This window comes from Terrapene carolina, unplaced genomic scaffold, assembly GCF_002925995.2.
Source record: "Terrapene carolina triunguis isolate 2854851 unplaced genomic scaffold, T_m_triunguis-2.0 Scaffold406, whole genome shotgun sequence".
Classification (NCBI taxonomy): Eukaryota; Metazoa; Chordata; order Testudines; family Emydidae; genus Terrapene; species Terrapene triunguis.
The window spans coordinates 2,767,236-2,786,095 of record NW_020664757.1 but is presented as its reverse complement, the minus strand read 5'-3'; the positions used below and the strand labels follow the sequence as shown (position 1 = coordinate 2,786,095).

At 39.8% G+C, this 18,860-nt stretch overlaps 1 protein-coding gene across 16 annotated transcripts in view; it reads right to left on the bottom strand.

The window, feature by feature from the left end:
• The window catches only part of ENAH (ENAH actin regulator), a 183,453-nt gene that overhangs the window by 69,255 nt on the left and 95,338 nt on the right, over positions 1 to 18,860 (bottom strand). For all 16 annotated transcript variants that reach the window (XM_024214564.1, XM_024214563.2, XM_024214565.2 and 13 more), the window contains exon 3: positions 16,969 to 17,146. In XM_024214564.1, the coding sequence (XP_024070332.1) occupies positions 16,969 to 17,146 (178 nt within the window). The remainder of the gene's footprint in view (positions 1 to 16,968; positions 17,147 to 18,860) is intronic.

The window sequence follows — 18,860 nt, the reverse complement described above, 5'->3', positions numbered from 1 at the left end:
CCAGTGCACTTTTTTTTTTTTTTTAACTTTTCTTCCGTCACGCTGTGAATGATGATCCCACTGCTGACACCAGTTGTGACAAAGTTCTATCCTTGACTCCGTGGGTCCTGCGTTTCCTGACGGATTTTTGCTAGCCTCAGAGGCTCACTGTGACCCTCCACATAGCCCTTCTCTCTCTACAGGCAAGGGTCACAGTCTACTGAGCCATTTTCATCATAAGCCAGCAAGGGAGCTGAGGAGAAACAACCCTCCCTCACACAGTCTCTGTTGTCTCCCAGTATCAGTGATTAATCAGGGAGGGGAGGGGGGGGAGCCCGGGCCCGCCCTCTACTCCGGGCTCCAGCCCAGGGATCCTAAACTTAGCAGCTATGAAAGCTGACTTTTTGGAAATAGGGCATGTACAATTCCCTGGGCTACTTCCCCACAGCAGTCCCCACTCAATATCTTCTTCACAATTACCTCAGGGCCTCCTTCCTTGCACCTGATATGGATTCGTACTACTTCGTTCCTCCAACAGCACAGCTCCCTCCTATAGCTCCTGACACCCACCCCGCACTGACTAACTGAGAGGCTTTTAACTAGTTCCAGCCAGTCCTTAATTGGCTTCGGGTGTCCCAATAAATCTAGCTGTCTCTCCTGCCTTCTAGAAGGATCTTAATTGGCCCCAGGTGTCTTGATTAACCTGGAGCAACTGCCATTTGGTTACCATGGTACCAGGGATTTGTTTAGCCTGGGGCTAACATACCTGTTCCTCACTACTTTACTGTAGCCATCTGGCTTTGCCCCATCACAGTACATTGTCACTAGAACTGGAATTCATCTGCGTGCTCTGCAAATGTCGAAAGATGACAAATACAAGTCAGTAAAGCCGTCAATGTTTGTCGCATCAGTAGGTTGGTGTACTCGCTTCATGAACCGCCCTGGTCTCTGTCTTCGTCACCGAACAAAGCGCAAAAACTGCCTAGAGATCTGGAAGAAACAATCGAATCTTTCCAAAGGTTTATTATAAATATCGAAAGTAATATGCATTTGAACTGTCACAAATAGGAAATATGGACGAAACACCAATGACATTCGATCTCCCGAGCAACAGAACGGTAACCGGTGTTGGTGAAAAATTAGTTTTAATTAAAACCACTGGCCATGAAAAAATCCATTTTACGGTGGTTTTATCATGTTTGGCAAATGGATCAAAGCTCCCTCCTGTTATTTTTAAAAGAAAAACCTTGCCTAAAAACATGAAATTTCCTGCTGGTGTCATTGTACGTGCACACGAAAAGGGATGGATGGATGAAAGTGAAACTACTGAATGGTTGGAAAAAGTGTGGAATAAGAGACCAGGACCACTTTTCAAGAAACCTGCTATGCTCGTTTGGGACATGTTCAGGGCACACAAGACGGATGAGGTGAAAAGTGTGGCCAAAAATATGAAAACTACTTTGGCTGTAATACCTGGAGGCTTAACTTCAGTTCTACAACCGCTTGATGTCTGCCTGAACAAACCCTTTAAAGACAGGCTACGCAAAACGTGGTCTGAACGGATGTGCTCAGGCATGGCAAAGTTGACAAAAGGCGGGAATCTTATGAAGCCCGAAATCAGTCTGGTCGCCCAGTGGATCAAGGACGCGTGGGTGTCCATTCCCTCGGAAATGGTAGAAAAATCATTTAGGAAATGCGGTATCAGCAATGCACTCAACTGGTCAGAAAATGACACAACAGAGGCTGATGATGAGAAGGAATCTGACTTTGAAGATGACACTGCCGACATCTACGATGACAATGCAGGTGCAGCTGTGACTGAAGCCGAGTTTAATGAACTGTTTCGTGAATCAGACTGATTCAGACTTAGAAGGATTTTAAGACTTTTTAAAGTCTCATATTGTTCTAAGTTACTTGTTTTAAATATCCATTTACTGATTTTAAATACTGACTGTAATTTTGAAGGTGAATACATATTTGTTCAGTTATTATAACAACAGGTTTTTCGTTAGATTACATTAAAATAATTCTAGCAAAACTTTTGAGTGTTTCTTGTGATACCAGCTTTTAAAATATAGCAGGGGTCGTCAAACTTTGGCTCCCGGCCTGTCAGGGTAAGCCGCTGGTGGGTTGGGACGTTTTGTTTACTTGGAGCGTCTGCAGGCACGGAGCCCCTCAGCTCCCAGTGTCCGTAGTTTGCTGTTCCCAGCCAATGGGAGCTGCGGGAACTTCATTAAATATATTACTTTTACATTGGGGAAAACATACAATAGTTAAGTGACTTGTCTCACCGCCTAACCAGAAAAAGAGAGGAAAATGGTTGAAACAAACTCAGACCTGTTTGCAACCCTTTGGAGTTTATGAACCCATGCCAAAACTATGCAGCCTCAGAGATAAAGAAGGCATTAACAGGTGACAAAACCACTCAATAATCCATTTATCAACCCCACTCAGAACTGCCAAATCTTCCCTTTATGGCTTCTCCCTGCCAGTCATGTGCAAAGTATTACACTTCAGAAGAGAAAAATAAATTTCAGAATTACAAAATGGGAAATAACTGACTAGCTGGTAGTATGGCTGAAAAGGATCTCGGGGTAATACTGGATCACACAGTGCATAAGAATCAACAATGTGATGTAGGGACAGAAAAGGCAAATATCATACTGGGGTGGGTTAACAGGAGTGTTGTGTCTAAACCACAGGAGGTAATTTCCCCAATCTACTTGGCACTGGTAAGGCCTCAGCTAAAGGACAGTGTCCAATTTTGGGCACCACACTTTAAGACAGATGTGGACAAACTGGAGAGGGTTCTTTAAGGGGGGGGGGGGGGAGAGGATGAAAGGATTAGAACACCAGACCTATGAGGAAAGGTTAAAAAATGGGCATGTTTAGTCTTGAGAAAAGAAGACCAAGGGGGGACCTGCTAACAGTCTTCAAACATGTTAAAGACTGTTACAAAGAGGACAGTGATCAATTGTTTTCCATGTCCACTGAAGATAGGACAAGTAGTAATTGGCTTAATCTGCATCACGGGAGATTTAGGTTAGATATTACAAAACACTTTTTAACTACACCTCTACCCCGATATAACGCGACCCGATATAAAATGAATTCGGATATAACGCGGTAAAGCAGCGCTCCGGGGAGGCGGGGCTGCGCACTCCGGCGGATCAAAGCAAGTTCGATATAACCTATCGAACTTCACCTATAATGCAGTAAGATTTTTTGGCTCCCGAGGACAGCGTTATATCGGGGTAGAGGTGTATAAGTATCGTTGAATATAGGAATAGGCTTCCAAAGAAGGTTGTGGAATTCCTGTCACTAGAGGTTTTTAAGAACAGGTTAGACAAACACCTGTCAGGGATGGTCTACATATATTTGGTCCTGCGCCAGTGAGGGGCTGGACTGATGACCTCTCAAGGTCCCTTTCAGCCATACATGTCTATGCTTTTATAGTCTTCATCCATTTTATCCATACCAGCCAAATCTCTAGTTTTACTTCAGCCATCACTTTGTTCTTTCTATCTATCTTTAGAGACTGACAAGGGTGTTCATCTTTTATACTCACAGCAAACTTGTTCTACAAAAGGGGTGCACAATATCTTATAGCAAATCAAATCTGGGTTTTCAGTTAAGGGTTTGGGAAGATATAGTGTAACAAGAATCCAATAAACACAATTATCCAATAAAGAATAATTGGACCAAACACCCCTAAATTGGAGTATAGATTGATCTATTATAATAATTATCTATACCAGTGGTCCCCAACCTTTTCCGTGGGGCGGGCGCCGGACAACTAGCCGCCGAGGACCGTGGCTGCTGGACAAGCAGCTGCTGAAATGCCGCCGTGAAGTGGCAACGTCAAGAGGCGTCGCTGCCGAAATGCCACCGTGAAGCAGCTTCATCAAGAGGCGGCATTTCAGCAATAGCGCTTCTTGACGTTGCAGCTTCTCGGTGGCTGCTTTTCTGGCGGCCAGTAGGCGGGCGCACATGGATGCCCTGGTGGGCGCCATGGCGCCCGCGGGCACCGCGTTGGGGACCCCTGATCTATACTAACATCAGAAACAAAGCTATGCTTGCGTAGAGGAAAAATCTCTCTTCGTAAGTATCAAAGTTAATTGTATCAATACTATGATAAAATTATTGTATTTTACTTTAATTCTATCAGAGTTTTTAAATATGAACGCTATTATCTGCTTAAAAGACAATTGTCCATCTTTACCTACAGTACTAAGAAATGTGACAGTGTGTTAAAAAAAAATTGCTTTAAGACAGTTGCTACTTGTATTAGCTTTACTAAAGATCAATACCTAGCATCAACAGAATTAAAATTAAGTAGTTTAACAAAGTTTACATACATTAAACTCTTTTATCCTCAAAATGAAAGATACATCCATGGTTTCTAAGTTAGGCCAATTGTAGAGTTTTAAGGAAATTCTTTGAATCTTACTCCCAGACTTTCACTCAATGTTTTTATGCAATACATTATTGGAATTTAGGATGCTAGAGGCAAATAGAACCCTGCTAAACACTTAGTGATCCCCAAAACTGTATTACAAGTAAAGACAAAGGTAATACTTCTTCCAATAATGTTATATGCAATAGGATTATAAAGGAATAGCAATACACCATCAGACAAAGACTAAATTACAAAGTTCCTGTTATTAAAATACATATTTTAGGTTCAATGTTTTGACAGATTGAAAGGGTAATCTTTCCAACTAATCCAAGTTGTTTTGTATTTAATTTGCTTGTGGAAACTCAGTTTCGCTAAAAGAACAACAGCTATTACTATAGAATCTAACATAAAAACTGTAGTCTAATAATCTTATACATTTATCCTCCTTTTCTCCTTTAATCAGTTTTACATTTAAACAAGAGAAAAAAAAACTTACTAGCAAAAATGGAGATATTATCCCATTTCTGACAACACAGATACTGCCACATCCCATTACTATTCTGGCAAGGACAGACGACAATGCCCTCCAGAGAACTGTCAGAATGCAAGTAAACCACCATTATTGCAACTCAGCAGAATCAGCTTTTCCCCCCAATACACATTTTATAGATTCATAATGCAATCTGAAGTTTAGAATTCTTGAAGAGCATTTTTGAAGGGTTTCCCCCCATCTTTAGCAGGATCTTAATTTCATTCTGGTAGCTTACTTTCACATATTCTAATAAGGCTGTTTGAGTTCTTACTGCAGTTTGCACTTCCCGAAGATACTAAATTATTCATTCCACCATATGCACAATGCTAATAGCACTCCCCCTAGCAGCACTGATTCTGTTAACTCTATCTTTGCTGCTTAAAAACTAAAGCACTGCAAATTAACATACATTCTCAGCTTTAAGAGTATTATGTATTTGGTAAGATTTGACTAATAAAAATGAACTATGACTAGTCTGTCTTCAAGCCTTAGTTTAGTAATCAGTAGTAATAACGTAATTTCAGAGAAAGATTTAACCCTCAACCTGATTATTTGTTAGTTTTCAGATGAAACTAGTATAGCTTTTCCCTTTTCCAATGTGTATTTGTTGTCTCCCTCCTCCCCCGTTTGCAATTTAAGTAAGAGATGCCTAGGGTTAACTAAGATTGTTAGGGGAGTTTGGTTCTTTTAAATTGTCCTTATACCCATCTTTATATCCAGAAAACCATACACTCATTAAAAAAAACACAAGAAACAAACTGATGGTTAGAAAAAAAATGATGCCAATCAAACCCAGAGGATTCTTACATAATCACAATTATTGGGAAATGGAAGCAACACATGGAACCACCTATGCAACTACTACAGACACCATCTTATAAGCATCTTCTCTCTCTGCCCTCATCTCCTTTCACTACTAATTCAAAGTCCCCTCTAGATACAAGTCACACATATACATTTATTCTTCTCATGCTCATTCTTAAACCACTCACTTGGGCTAGCATTTCTTGAGACCCTAAAATAGATACTCCACAATAGCATTTGTTGTTCCTTCCCAGTTCAGATAAAATGTTTTTTTGAGGACTATCACAGGTGAATAGATTGTGGTCAATATTGGACACCTCATACTATGTTATTGTTTTTTTTAAAACAGGAATATTATATTGACAACCCTGAAGGGAAAAAAAGCAAAGACATGTATGCATACCATTACACGTGCCTTGCCCTATTTACAGCTATTCTCTTAAAAGATTGAATATTGTAAGTGAAGGCTCTCAAATGATTCTCCTCATAGCTTCGCTCCCTTAGCATTTTCATTTCAGTCACTTTTGGACTGCCAAATTGAACTTTTCAGGAAGCAGACATCAGGAGCTTTCCTTATATGTACTGTGTGAAACAAATTCCCTTCCTTACATCTACAGTATGCAAATCTTCACAAAAAGTACTACTGTCTTTGCTATAGGTGATTTTTCTTGTAATCACCAATACCAATTTAAAAATACAATCCTGGAAGATTAACAACTTAAAATCAGACATTCCTTTCAACTGAACTCTGGATAACAGTGCTAGATATCTTTTAGCTGATTAAGGGTCCTGATGCCTTCTGACCCTCTTAGATGTATGACTACCCACTGTTTCATTAAATCTTTCAAAGCTTCCTAATATTAATAACATTAAATATTAAATTATTAAGTATAAAATGAGTTAAACTTCAAACTGAAGATTTTTGGGGCAAAATCAAATTTTTAACATTTACAGTGATCCAGATGATCTCTGAAGAATACCAACACAATTAAGTAATATCAATTAATCAGGTTATGAATAATTCTACAATTTGTCTGAAGAATATGCCAAGCATAACTGTCATGCCAAAAGAAAATATGTTAGTGTGTTTTCCACAATGCAAGAAGAGGTTCACTAACATATGATCAAACCAATTGCAACTACACTGGCAGTCAAATTTCATTATTTTTCTTCTATATTTTCTTAGCCTGTATAGTACGCAATTCTTGCAGCAGAACTGGACAGGTATAAATAGGATTCTCCTATTCAATTTGAAGAATGTGATGGATTTTAATATTGTTACACACAGATCTAGGTAAAGAAACTTTAGAAAGATCATTGCAGGTAAAATATATCCTCTTGAAAATTAATATTTTTTAATATAGATTTCTCAAATTTGTTTCACCTATCACTATTCCATCTGGGGTTAAATACATTGTAACTATTTTAATATATAGTAGACAACTCAAAAGGACCAAAAAATTAGATCAACCTACCCAATAAGGAAACTGCTCCTAAACACTAAAATTCCCAGTGTAACATATATTCTTAAAAATTTGTACATACTACTTTTTAAAAAAAGGATTGAGATTTGCTTTTATAAAAAGCTATTTAAGTTTGGGGCAGTTTCAGCACATTTCCTAGCAACAGAAGTGCTGATGACATTTGAGCTGCTGAGCCAGTGATTCGTCCAGGTGAAAAAACTTCCATGATGAACGGGTAGTAGAAAAAGGGATAGAGAAAAGCCCTGCACTTTAAAGCTGATGTTATCTAGTTCAGATAAATAGCTTTAACATATGTACATCAAAAGAGGTTTTTGTTTTTTGGTATGGAAAAAGAAGGGAAACTTAACTATGAGCTCCATAAAACAAGCTAGATGATGAGACATCCTGGTTTTCATATTAAGTTAGCAGGCTGGTTAAACATCCTTACCTGATGATAAAATGCCCAGGTCCCTTTCCTTTGCCACTGCTAATGTAAAGTGCATCTTGAACCGAAATGTATTAGAGTTTGGGCACACCAAATAAAGATATTTATTTGGATGAGAGCTAGCTAGCCAAGGCTTAATCCTGACAAGACTGACATGATACTGATTAGCAGAGGCAAGCAGCTAGAGATGCCAAGAATAATATCTGGCCCTTTAATTGAGGTTGTATACCTTTAGTTGGGTCAGGTTTATGATGTAAAAATATGGTTGGGCTCTCAGCTGCTACTAGGAAACCAGGCAGCAGCAACAACAATGTCAGGTTTTTATCATCCACAGACAGCTAGGGGGTTGCAACCATTCCTTTCAGATTAGGACCTTGCAACTACCATCCATGCCCTTGTCGCTTCAAGATTAGACAAATGCAATGACATTTATACAGAGCTGCACCTTAAAAAGCATTCAGAAACAGAAGCAGAGGCAGAATGCAGCACTCTGCTTGGTAAGTAGAGTACCTCACCATGATTATATTCAATCCATGTTTCATGTGCTGCACGGGCTGCCTATGGGTTTGTGTGTGATTTTTAAGGTGGTTTTGACATGTAGAGGTCAAAATGGTTGAGCATCTATGTACCGGAATGCCTTTACCCATGTCATGCCATCACAGTTGAAAGCAGCAGAAATACTAGACGTGAAGTCCCACTGAAGGGACTCCTGGCAGGGCATTCTCTAGGAGAGCTTTATGGCTTTGGAATTTACTCACTTTGTCCAAAGTAGTCCAAATCCAATGACCTACAGGAACACTGCAAAAGCTCATCTTTCCATCCTCTCTTTTCTTCCCCCCACCCTCCCAGCATTTGGGGAAATGGTTAGGGGGCAGCAGGAAGGGGAAGATTAATTGAGTTGTTTGGTTTGTTGGTAGTAGGTTGCGCTGACTGTATGGCTGTGCTTTAGTTATATTTGATTATTTTTTCTTGTTTGTACTTTTAAAGTTCTGCCAGGAGTCCCTTGAGAATACAGATAGGCACTCTTTATTTAGACTTGTATGAACTAAAAAAGAAATCAATTGTTCAGAACAGACTAATGTAGGATGTATGTGTGCAGCAGACTGCTAGAACTTCTGCTACAAAAAAAGTAGCAAGAGTATACTTGTGTGTGTCTGGATATACTTTATACTAAATAGTACAAGTCCCATCAAATTTAAGTAACCTGCACACATGGACCATTATAAATATTTCAGTTAAATGAAAAACTGGATATGTTGGCTGTAATTGTTAAGGCATGAGAGCACTGCTGAATCTCATGCAACCTCATTGCATATGTCATTTCAGTCTTGATGGCAGCTTAGTTCTGATGAAGTGGTGATTATTAAAGTTGGGTAATGTCAGAATAAGGAAAATGACAAATTGTTCAATGACAGCTAAGAAAGAAAAAAGTGCAGAAATACACCGAACCCTCGCTAGAACGTGGGATTTGGGATCCCTACACGGTATCGCGTTAATCCAGGGACCGCGTTATAGCGGAGACTGTGTTAAAATGAATTGCGATTAAAGTAATTAAATTTTGGATCCATGGCCGCGACCTCGTTATATGCGAATTCATGCTACATAGACGTGCGTTCTAGCGAGGGTCCGATGTAGGATTCCATTTTACCTACTGTGGTTCTTATATTATGCCAGGGACTCATACTATGGTGATCGATACCAGTATAAAACTGTAAGATAGAGGGGTCCAGAATAACATGGCTGCCTGAAGCCTGAGCTCTGAGGGGGATATCAAATTTATCTGTCACTGTGCCAGAAACTGGCCTAAGAGAAACAAGTGAGACACAGTCATAAGGCACTGATGGAAGACAGACAGACAGAGATGCATCTTAAACTGGATGATATAGAAAACAGAGAAGGAAAATTAAGGGAATAACTGAAAACACTGTTGACTGAAATACAATCTGGTATATAAAAACTTTAATTGCAGAGTTGTTACATCTGAGCTCTCTAGAACAGGTGAAGTTGGAGAGAGCACACAGAGTGCTGCTTCCCCCACCTGGATCTCATAATAATGGACCCCGAGATCTAATTGTGAAATTTCACTATCTGAATATGAAAAAAGCCAGAGAGCATTCACTGCTCATACTCAGAGGCCGCAAGCTACAATTTTTCCATGACCCCTCTGTCCTAACTTCAAAAAAGAGAAGGGAGCTGGGGGGAATTACAACAGAACTCAGAATGGCAGATATCCACTACAGATGTGAATTCCTATTTAAACTCTAATTCAGCATTATACAGTAAGCAACTTTAAACAAGGAAAAAATACACTCCCAATTACTATCTCAGACATACAGAAGAATATTACAGAAGTAGTAATGTTATGCTCATACAAAGCACACGGGATCTTTATAGAGGAAGGTAAATACACACAGCGTTTATTGAGAATACCACAGTTAGCATATGCTTTTTAGACACACACACACACACACACACACACACACACAGTCCTGCAGTGATGTTTATAGTTACCAGTCTGTCGTAGCTCGAGTCAATCTAATGGCCAGTTAGACTGAGCACGAGTGTGGAGCTGGGTTCTGTCGGTCGCGATCCGATGCTCCGAGGCTGTGCAGGACTGAACCCAGACTTCCATGGCAAAACACCCCAGCTTTATAGTTGTAAATTTCCATTTGAGTCCATGCATTTTGCAATGTCATCCTGTAATCATTAGTCCTTAAGTAGTGTTATCATTTGATGGTTATTGTCGGGCTTCCCATCGTTATCTCTTATTTGTTGTCTCGCCTTCAGGGGTGCCTGCCTCACCTCTGAGGTCGTCAATGCTGCTAACATGTTTAACATCGGATACAATGGATGTTTTCTGATTGTCTCCTGGTCTTTTCAAGTCTCTCACTTCTTCTTGACCATCTGGACATTTGTGATGGCTTTCACACCTTATCTTTTCCTGATGCATGCATGCCTCATTCACTCAAACAATCTCTTACAGAAACCTTCAAAGATATACAGACAGCAGTATTGTATATTCAGCAGAATACATTGTAAATCAAGCCTTGCTAAATCTTATAACTAAAACAATTCACATTGGGGCTTCAGGCCCTCAACATTCCTCTAATCTTCTTAACATAGATACAATAGAGAATCCTTCTCTTACTTCCTAATTTGTAATACATATAGGAAACCATAGTAGCTTTATAACTTATTCTAAAACAAAAGGGTGACCATAATCACTCATAAGGATTGTTCTCGTCTGTCATTCCTTTCTGCTATTCAAAAGGGGTGGCTGGCAGGATGAAATCAAATCATACATTAATTCTCATAGTACATTATAAAATCCAGCTCCTACAGTAACGAAAGATAAATTGCTGAAAAACTCTTGGCAGACAATGAAACACAGGAAAAGGAAGATAGGAGAAGAAAAGACTCTAGAAACCATACTGGCATTGGAAGAAATGAAGCTGAAAAAGAAACCTCTAATACATGAGGAATAACCTAAATATTAACCAGAAGGAACTTCTTGGGGGTCACCAAGGATGAACAGTAAGTATGTTAATGTTATGAAAAAAATTGCATGAAGTTTGTTTTAATTGGGGCGATCATAACTCTGCTGGTAGGTTCTAAAACAGAGGAAAATATATTACAATAAGAGGGGATTTGGAGGGATGTCCCAGGGATAGTGGAGATTGGAGAAAAAAGAGAGGGTATGGGGAGGAGTTTTTAGGGGTTCTTTGTAAATGATCCCCATGTAAATCAGATGATCAGATGGCAATCTATCCCTAAGAACATATGTTAAGGTCCCACAGATGGAGAATGTACCTCCTTTGGATTGCAAGAGAAGCAGTGCAAGTGTTCATAGGACAAGTACAGGGGTTTCAGGTTCCACAAAACACAATCATTTTGGAACTGATTTATATGCTATGTTGGTATTTTACTTATGGATTTAAAGTAAGGGGAGAGGAGAGGGAACCAGGGAGGTCGGGGAGATTATTACAAGAAATAGATAGGGAAGCTTACAAACAGAAACCAAGCCATATTCAGACACACGATCATGAATGCAACATAATAAGAAACGAGAGAGACTAACCATGCAAGGGTTTGTGCCAAACAACTAAAGAACAGTAAGTTTTTCAATAAGCTAAATAGAGACAAGGTGGGTGAGGTAATATCTTTTATTGGACCAGCTTCTGATGGCAAGAGAGACAAGCTTTTGAGCTTACACACAGCTCTTCTTCTTCTTCAGTCATGGGAAAGCTACTCAAAGTGTCACAGCTAAAAACAAGGTAGAACAGATTGTTCAGCATAAGTAGATAACATATTGTAAGAGGTTGTACAAGGTGAAGTTGCCAGTTAACACCTTTGCAGGTGTTAACCCCACCTTGCAGGGTTATAGAAACTGGGCTCCACCCTGAGTATCTACATAATTAAACAGCCCCTTGGCATGAGCCAGCTGGCACAGGCGCACCGCAGGTGTCTCATTGTAGTGTAGACATGCCCTCTGAGTAGCTTTTCCAGATCTTCATAGAATCATAGAATATCAGGGTTGGAAGGGACCTAGTCCAACCCCCTGTTCAAAGCAGGGCAAATTCCCAGTTAGTTTTTTTTTTTTTTTTTTTTTAAACCCCAGTTCCGTAAATGGCCCCTTCAAGGAGTGAACTCACAACCCTGGGTTTAGCAGGCCAATGCTCAAACCACTGAGCTATCCCTCCCCTCTGAAGAAGAGCTCTGTGTAAACTCAAAAGCTTATCTCTTTCACCAACAGAATTTGGTCCAATAAAAGATATTACCTCACCCATTTTGTCTCTAATATCCTGGGAACAACACAGCTACAACCCCACTGCAAACAATATGCTAAATAGTTTTTCTCAATGGCTCTTCCTTATAAAAGTAACCTCTCTGAATGTCAAAGGGCTAAACAATGTCATTAAAAGGAATAGCGCCTGGAAGAACTTAAAAAACCCACTCTCAGATTATTCCACTCATTTTCAGGAAGGTCAAAGAATGGACATGAAAGGTAATTTGTTTCAGCAAACTTTTTTGCTTCAGCTAAAGAAAAAAACAGGAATGGAAATAATATTTGCTAAACATGCACCTTTTCCATTAAAGATCAATTTAAGGATAAGCAGGGATGGTTTATCTTGTTGGAGGGCGCAACTGCAGGGTTATTAATAACAGTGGGCTCAATGTATGCTCCCAATCAAAAGCAAAACCCCCCTTTTTAAGGACCTCTTTAAAATACTGCAGCACTTTGTGGGAAAAATGGTTACTAACCTTTCATAACTGTTTTTCCAAGATGTGTTGCTCATGTCCATTTCGTGCTAGGTGTGTGCATGCCACGTGCAGAGTTGCTAGAGTTTTTTCCCTTCAGTGGTATCTGTAGGGCCAGCTCTAGCACGCTCTGGAGTCACACTCTTGGTGCTGTTGCTAGGCTGAACAGGAGCACCGCAAACTAGTAGTAGGTCTGACCAATCACAAACCACAGGAATCTCCTGTGGCTGGGAAATATCCAAATATGAAAGTACCCATCCTTCAGATCGAGGGCAACATACCAGTCTCCAGGGAGGGAATGATGAAGGCCAGGGAGACCATACGGAACTTCAAACTTTTGAGGTATTTGTTGAGGTCTCGCACATCCACGATGGGGCGTAGGCCCCCTTTGGCCTTCGGAATGAGAAAATACCAGGAGTAAAAACCTTTCCCTCTTTGTTCCACAGGAACTTCCTCTATGGCCCCCAGTAGTAGGAGGGCTTGCACCTCCTGGGCGAGCAGGTGCTCGTGAGAAGGGTCCCTGAAGGAGGACGGGGAAGGGGGGTGGGAAGGAGGGACAGAAAGAAATTGGAGGGTGAACTTTATTGCCACCGTATTGAGAACCCAGTGGTCCGTAGTTATAGCGGTCCAAGCAGGGAGCTAAAGCAACAAATGGTGGGAAAGTAAAGGATGAGACAGATCCTGGTTGCAGGCTGGGAGGTTGCCCTACCACTAAAGTATACCAAACTAGTATGAACTGTTAACTATCCACTAAGTGTAACTATTTACAAAGAAAAAAGTTCAAAGAACCACTGAATGGGAACCACTTGCTAGAGCAAGGGGAGCATTCCAGCACAAACACTGGCAGTAAGAAGGAACTGAAGGAGGAAGGGGGCCGGCAGCATCCTTATACCGTGCATATGGGAACCACTTCAGAGGGCACCAGAGCCAGTTCCCTACGGATACCACTGAGGGTAAAAACTTCTGGCACTGGTGCACGTGGTGAGCACACACACCTACAATAGAACGGACATGAGCAAGCACTTGAAGAAGAATATATGATCAGTTGAAGGACTGCTGGAGCAGGTTAAGTTGGTCACAAACTTATTCAACTTATTTCAACATCTAAACAAAATATCTTTTCAATGTGATATGATATATGAGATGATATATGAGATGATACTTGCCAAATCAGAATGATGATGAAATAATCATTTTCTCTAAACAGGAAGTCTAGTTTTAAATGCATTAGTCTTATAACCTGGAATCATATTTTATTTGCATATCTTTGTTCAATAGCTATGTAACAGCAAGCAGTATTATGCCTAGACAAATAATTTTTATGATTTTCACTATACACCAATATTCTCTAGGTTATCCATTCCTAAAACAATTTTTAAAGCAGTTATAGTCAAAGTAAAATAATATAAAGTTTCATAGCAATTCTCCCAGTGCCTGATCTGAAGCCCATTGATGTTAATGGACTTTGGTTCAGGCCCAGGTTATTTCACATCAAATGTATTCAGTTTGTAAGTTAAAAGATGTTTTTCCTATCTTCTAGCCCAGGAGTCGGCAACCTTCGGCACATGGCCCATCTGGAAGTGGCCACTGCTTCCCGCAGCTCCCATTGACTGGGAATGGCGAACCACAGACACTGGGAGCTGCGGAGGGGGCGTGCCTGCGAACGGTCAACGCAAACAAAATGTCTCGTGGCCCGCCAGTGGATTACCCTGATGGGCCGCATGCCGAAGGTTGCCGACCCCTGTTCTAGCCTGACAAACTCCAAAGAGTTAAGCTGTTTTTTTTCCCTCTTACATCACTAGTATCAACAACTTATCCTTGATAGCAAACTATCTGTAGCTACAGTAGCATGTTCATAAGAAGGCTGTTGTAAGGGATTATGCTGCTACCATTCACATTTTAGTAGCAGTATTTAAGTATGCTAGCTGTGTTCAGAGCTAAGTGCAAACTGACTATTTTTATTTAACTGTTAAAATGTAGTGAAATATTTAGGTCAGAATGAATTTAGACTACTTATTCCCGCTTTATTTTCTTATATTTAAATAGGTCACAATCTGACTTTATATTCAACTAAGCTTAAGGAACAAAAGGTATGAAACTAAAGAATACTATTTACAAAGTAAGGAACATGTATACAGGGAAACAATGTAATAAAAGACGCAATCTTCTCTTTAGCATTATGTTTACTACTCAATTCTTTCATTTTTGTGCTCAAGACAATCTGATTCTTCTAGGCCTTACCCTTTTCACACATCAAAAGTTCTATATAATCAAAGTTTCTCTAACAATTTACTTGATGTATGAAGCAGAACATAGTATTTGAAATGCTAGTAGTAGAAAGAAAATTGTTTTGGTTGGCTAAATAAGTAAGTGGGTTTCACTTGAAGACACTGGTAATATTTTTTGTTGACTAAAACAAAAATCACTTTTCTGAGTAGCCACATCTTACAAAGGGCAAGCATGCCAAAACTATTCTATTTCAAACTGTTCGCACAGTTTACATGTTGCTGTAATTTCCTTGTCCTTTTCACAAACAAAATATTTGGGTTGAAATAAGAGGTCTCTCCTTAATGGCACAAACAAGTTATGACTCACTACAGAATCAAGGGCCGTTTGGTAGTGAGGAACAACAACTTTATACATGCATGAGTATCTGGCAGGGAAAATATAAAAAACCCTGGAAAAATAAATTATTACTGTGACTGAGCCTTGAAGAATTATCATGAAAATGTACCATCACATGCAAAACATCTACTTGCTCATTCTCATAAAGAGGAAGCAATTTTACTTGCTTACCAAAAAAATTGCCCCAGGTAAACAGCTGAGCAAAATTTTGCATACCAGCTATTTTTCTTTCACTTTTCCCTCTTGCATTTTGAACTTTTTCCATTCTCCCTTCCTGCCAGCATACTGCTAATTAAGGTCACATTGTAACTGAAGACATTAAATATCATCTTCATTCCTCATCCAAATTCCCCCCAATGAAGGTTTAAGGCAAGAATTTTATCTTCTTTATTTTGATTAAGAATTCACACAAAATAATTAGATCAACTATGAAATGTGTAAAGACTATACAATAAAGCAATGTATTTTTGATTTATGATTAGGGCGAAAAAAAGCAGTTCGTTTCATTTAAGTGTCCTACAAACTTTCAATATCTTTTACAAGTTTATAAACTGGGAATACAATCCAAGACTTGCATTTCACTGCCATTTGGAATTTACTGCATAATTTCTGTTTATTACATACAATTGTTAATCTAACCAAATGAAATGAAGAATACCCAAGTGTCTGAAACTGACAAGTAGTACAGATACTTTTCAATAGCATTTCCAACTGTTCTAAATTTGAAATCTTCCTTAAAAATTTTAACAATCTGGCAGGAACTGTTCTCTACACTGTTTCAGACAGCACATCTAGGTTAGGCTTAAATTCTAAAGATTCCTTCAGAAAACCTTGCAGATATAGCTCAAGAAGCCAGGATGTTGTTACTCCCTGTTACTAGTGGCTTCTTTAAAAGTGAGAAACTGGAATTAAGACAACAATGTGCCTATTAAGCTTACCAACTTAAAGCACTGGATCCTTGGGGGCTAAACTCCCAGGATTGGGGAAGAGATGTTAGATTTTCTTCATTTGATTTCCCCTTTTCATAATAAATTAAGATCTTATATAACAAAAAAAAAAGAAATCTGTATAAAATTCACAACATTTTCTCTAGAAAGGAAAATCCTCAAAAACATCTTGAGGAAAGAAAAATTAAGATTTAATATTTAATTTATTTTACACATTTCTACAAGTAATAGATGAACTGCTCTCAGGAATGGTATTTGTGTGAATGATAGTCAAAGCTGAGACATTCACCAGCTGGTAGGAGAGTTTAGGCATATAAATACACAGTCAACTGCGGTTTCTGGAGGCCCATCCATACTAAATAAATAGTATCTTCTCTACTAAAAAACCCAGTGTGCATTAAGAATCACAAAACTTGGCACTGAAAGGTCAAGAAATTAAGATTTCAGTTTAAATTTTTCATCTAATCTCTATATTTGAACAATTTGCAGTCAGAGAAAAAGTTTAAAAGCCTTACCAGTTTCCTGTGAATTCAACACTTCTAAGGCATGCATCATGGCACTTGCAAAGACATTGGCATCTTCTTTACTGCCAAAGTTAAGACCATACACCTGTCTAGCATCACGCCACTGGTGGAAGGTCTGTGTAGCTTGATTGTACTTCAATCCTTTTGGAATGGCACAATTTATTACCACCTACAATGACAAAGTAAATACTTGTAAGTAAATTTTAAGTCTCAAATATTTACTGTGATTTTTTTCCTAATACAATTGAGCTTTAATTACTTTCCTGTAGCCATTTTTGATTATTTAAATGTTTCATCCCGTTTTTAAGAGATACAACAACACTTAGCTACTCAACAGAAGGCCAAGTGAACTTCTCCTTTTAAGCCAAGTCCCCACACTGCCCCAAATCTGTGGTGAAAACCTGGGGGCTGTCAATTTCTGCATAATTTTAAGGTTTAATTTTGTACTTCTTTTAACTATATGAACTTTCTGATGTGAGCCAAGACACCGTTTTCTTTTGGACTTTGAGAAGTATGTACTGTCCCCTTTTCTCTCAGTGGGGTGTTACTTTGCTATCATTAAGCTTCAGAGTTCAGTGTCAACTGCTTTTTCTATGACCATTTCATCAGGAATAACCTTGTAAACTGTGAATGTGTGTGTGCTTGGATATCAGAAGTTGTTTACAACCCACAATCCAAAAGGCTGTCTCTGAGCTTTAACATGCTTTCTGGTGGAGTGGCTTTCTGTGCATAGCAGGCAGGGAGAAAATTAGAGAGCTCTTGGGGGTGCTAAGTAGATATAGGTAGTTTAACAAGGAGATAAGCTTATTTAAACTCATTTGGCAGGTAATTGCAAGGTTTAACATGGACTCCACTCTAGACAGCTAACCACTCTTTGCCTGCCAAGCAAAGTTGAAAGTTAGATAAGAGTGGTGCTATTTGTGAAGCCTCTGGAGGTACCACTCAAGAGATTAAGAAAAAACAGTGGCTAAAGAAGTGGTCTTCTAATGAGCAGCACTGTACATGAAGTGATCTGTTTAAAGTGTTCCAAATATACTGAGATGGGGGTTGCCTTATATATGGTTCACTACAATGACGAAAAAAGTCTGCATTAAAACACAGCAATTATTTACCGTAGACCATATCAGTTGGCTTACAAATAAAAGCAGTGACCATTCTTATTGATCCTCATATCCCTGTGACCTTCATAATATGTTTTATAATACTTTAGAGAGTATATAAGGAAAAAATGCAACTGACTCAGACTAAAATCCTACATAAGTGTGTATGCAAATATGGTGCAACCCTTGAATTCCTGGCAAGTTACCACCGTGACCCTTTAAACTATCTTGGTGCCCTCCCGGATCCTGATCTGCTCTGTGGACTGGTGAGGTGTCTGATATAACTTAGATATATCCAGGGGCCAAAGTTATGGCAGTCACCCAGGCTCCTAAGCTGCACAGAATCTCTCCAGCCACGGCTCCAGAAGACCCCTCTAGATCAGGACTTGCAAAGGAGTCTTTAGGCAGCTGTCTTATGGCAATCTTCTGCAGTTCCTGAATAGGGGACAGCCAGATATGGGACTTTTGGGGCAGAGCGGAGACCCCTGGCTGCCCCTATGCGTAGGAGCTGGAGGGGGCACATGCCGCTGCTTCTGGGAGCCACATGGAGCGGCCCCTGACCCTGCTCCCCAGCTGGAGTGCCGGTGCACGGAAGTGGGGCAAGCCCCAGGCCCTGCTCCCCAGGGGGAGCTGGGCGGCCGGATTAAAACGGCTGGCGGGCCAGATCCGGTCCCCGGCCCGTAGTTTGCCCCCCCCCGCTCTACAAGGACGTGTGATGAGACCACATGTCTCTAGACTCCATCTTGGGATGTCAGTAATTTTCCACCGACCGGTCTGGGAACC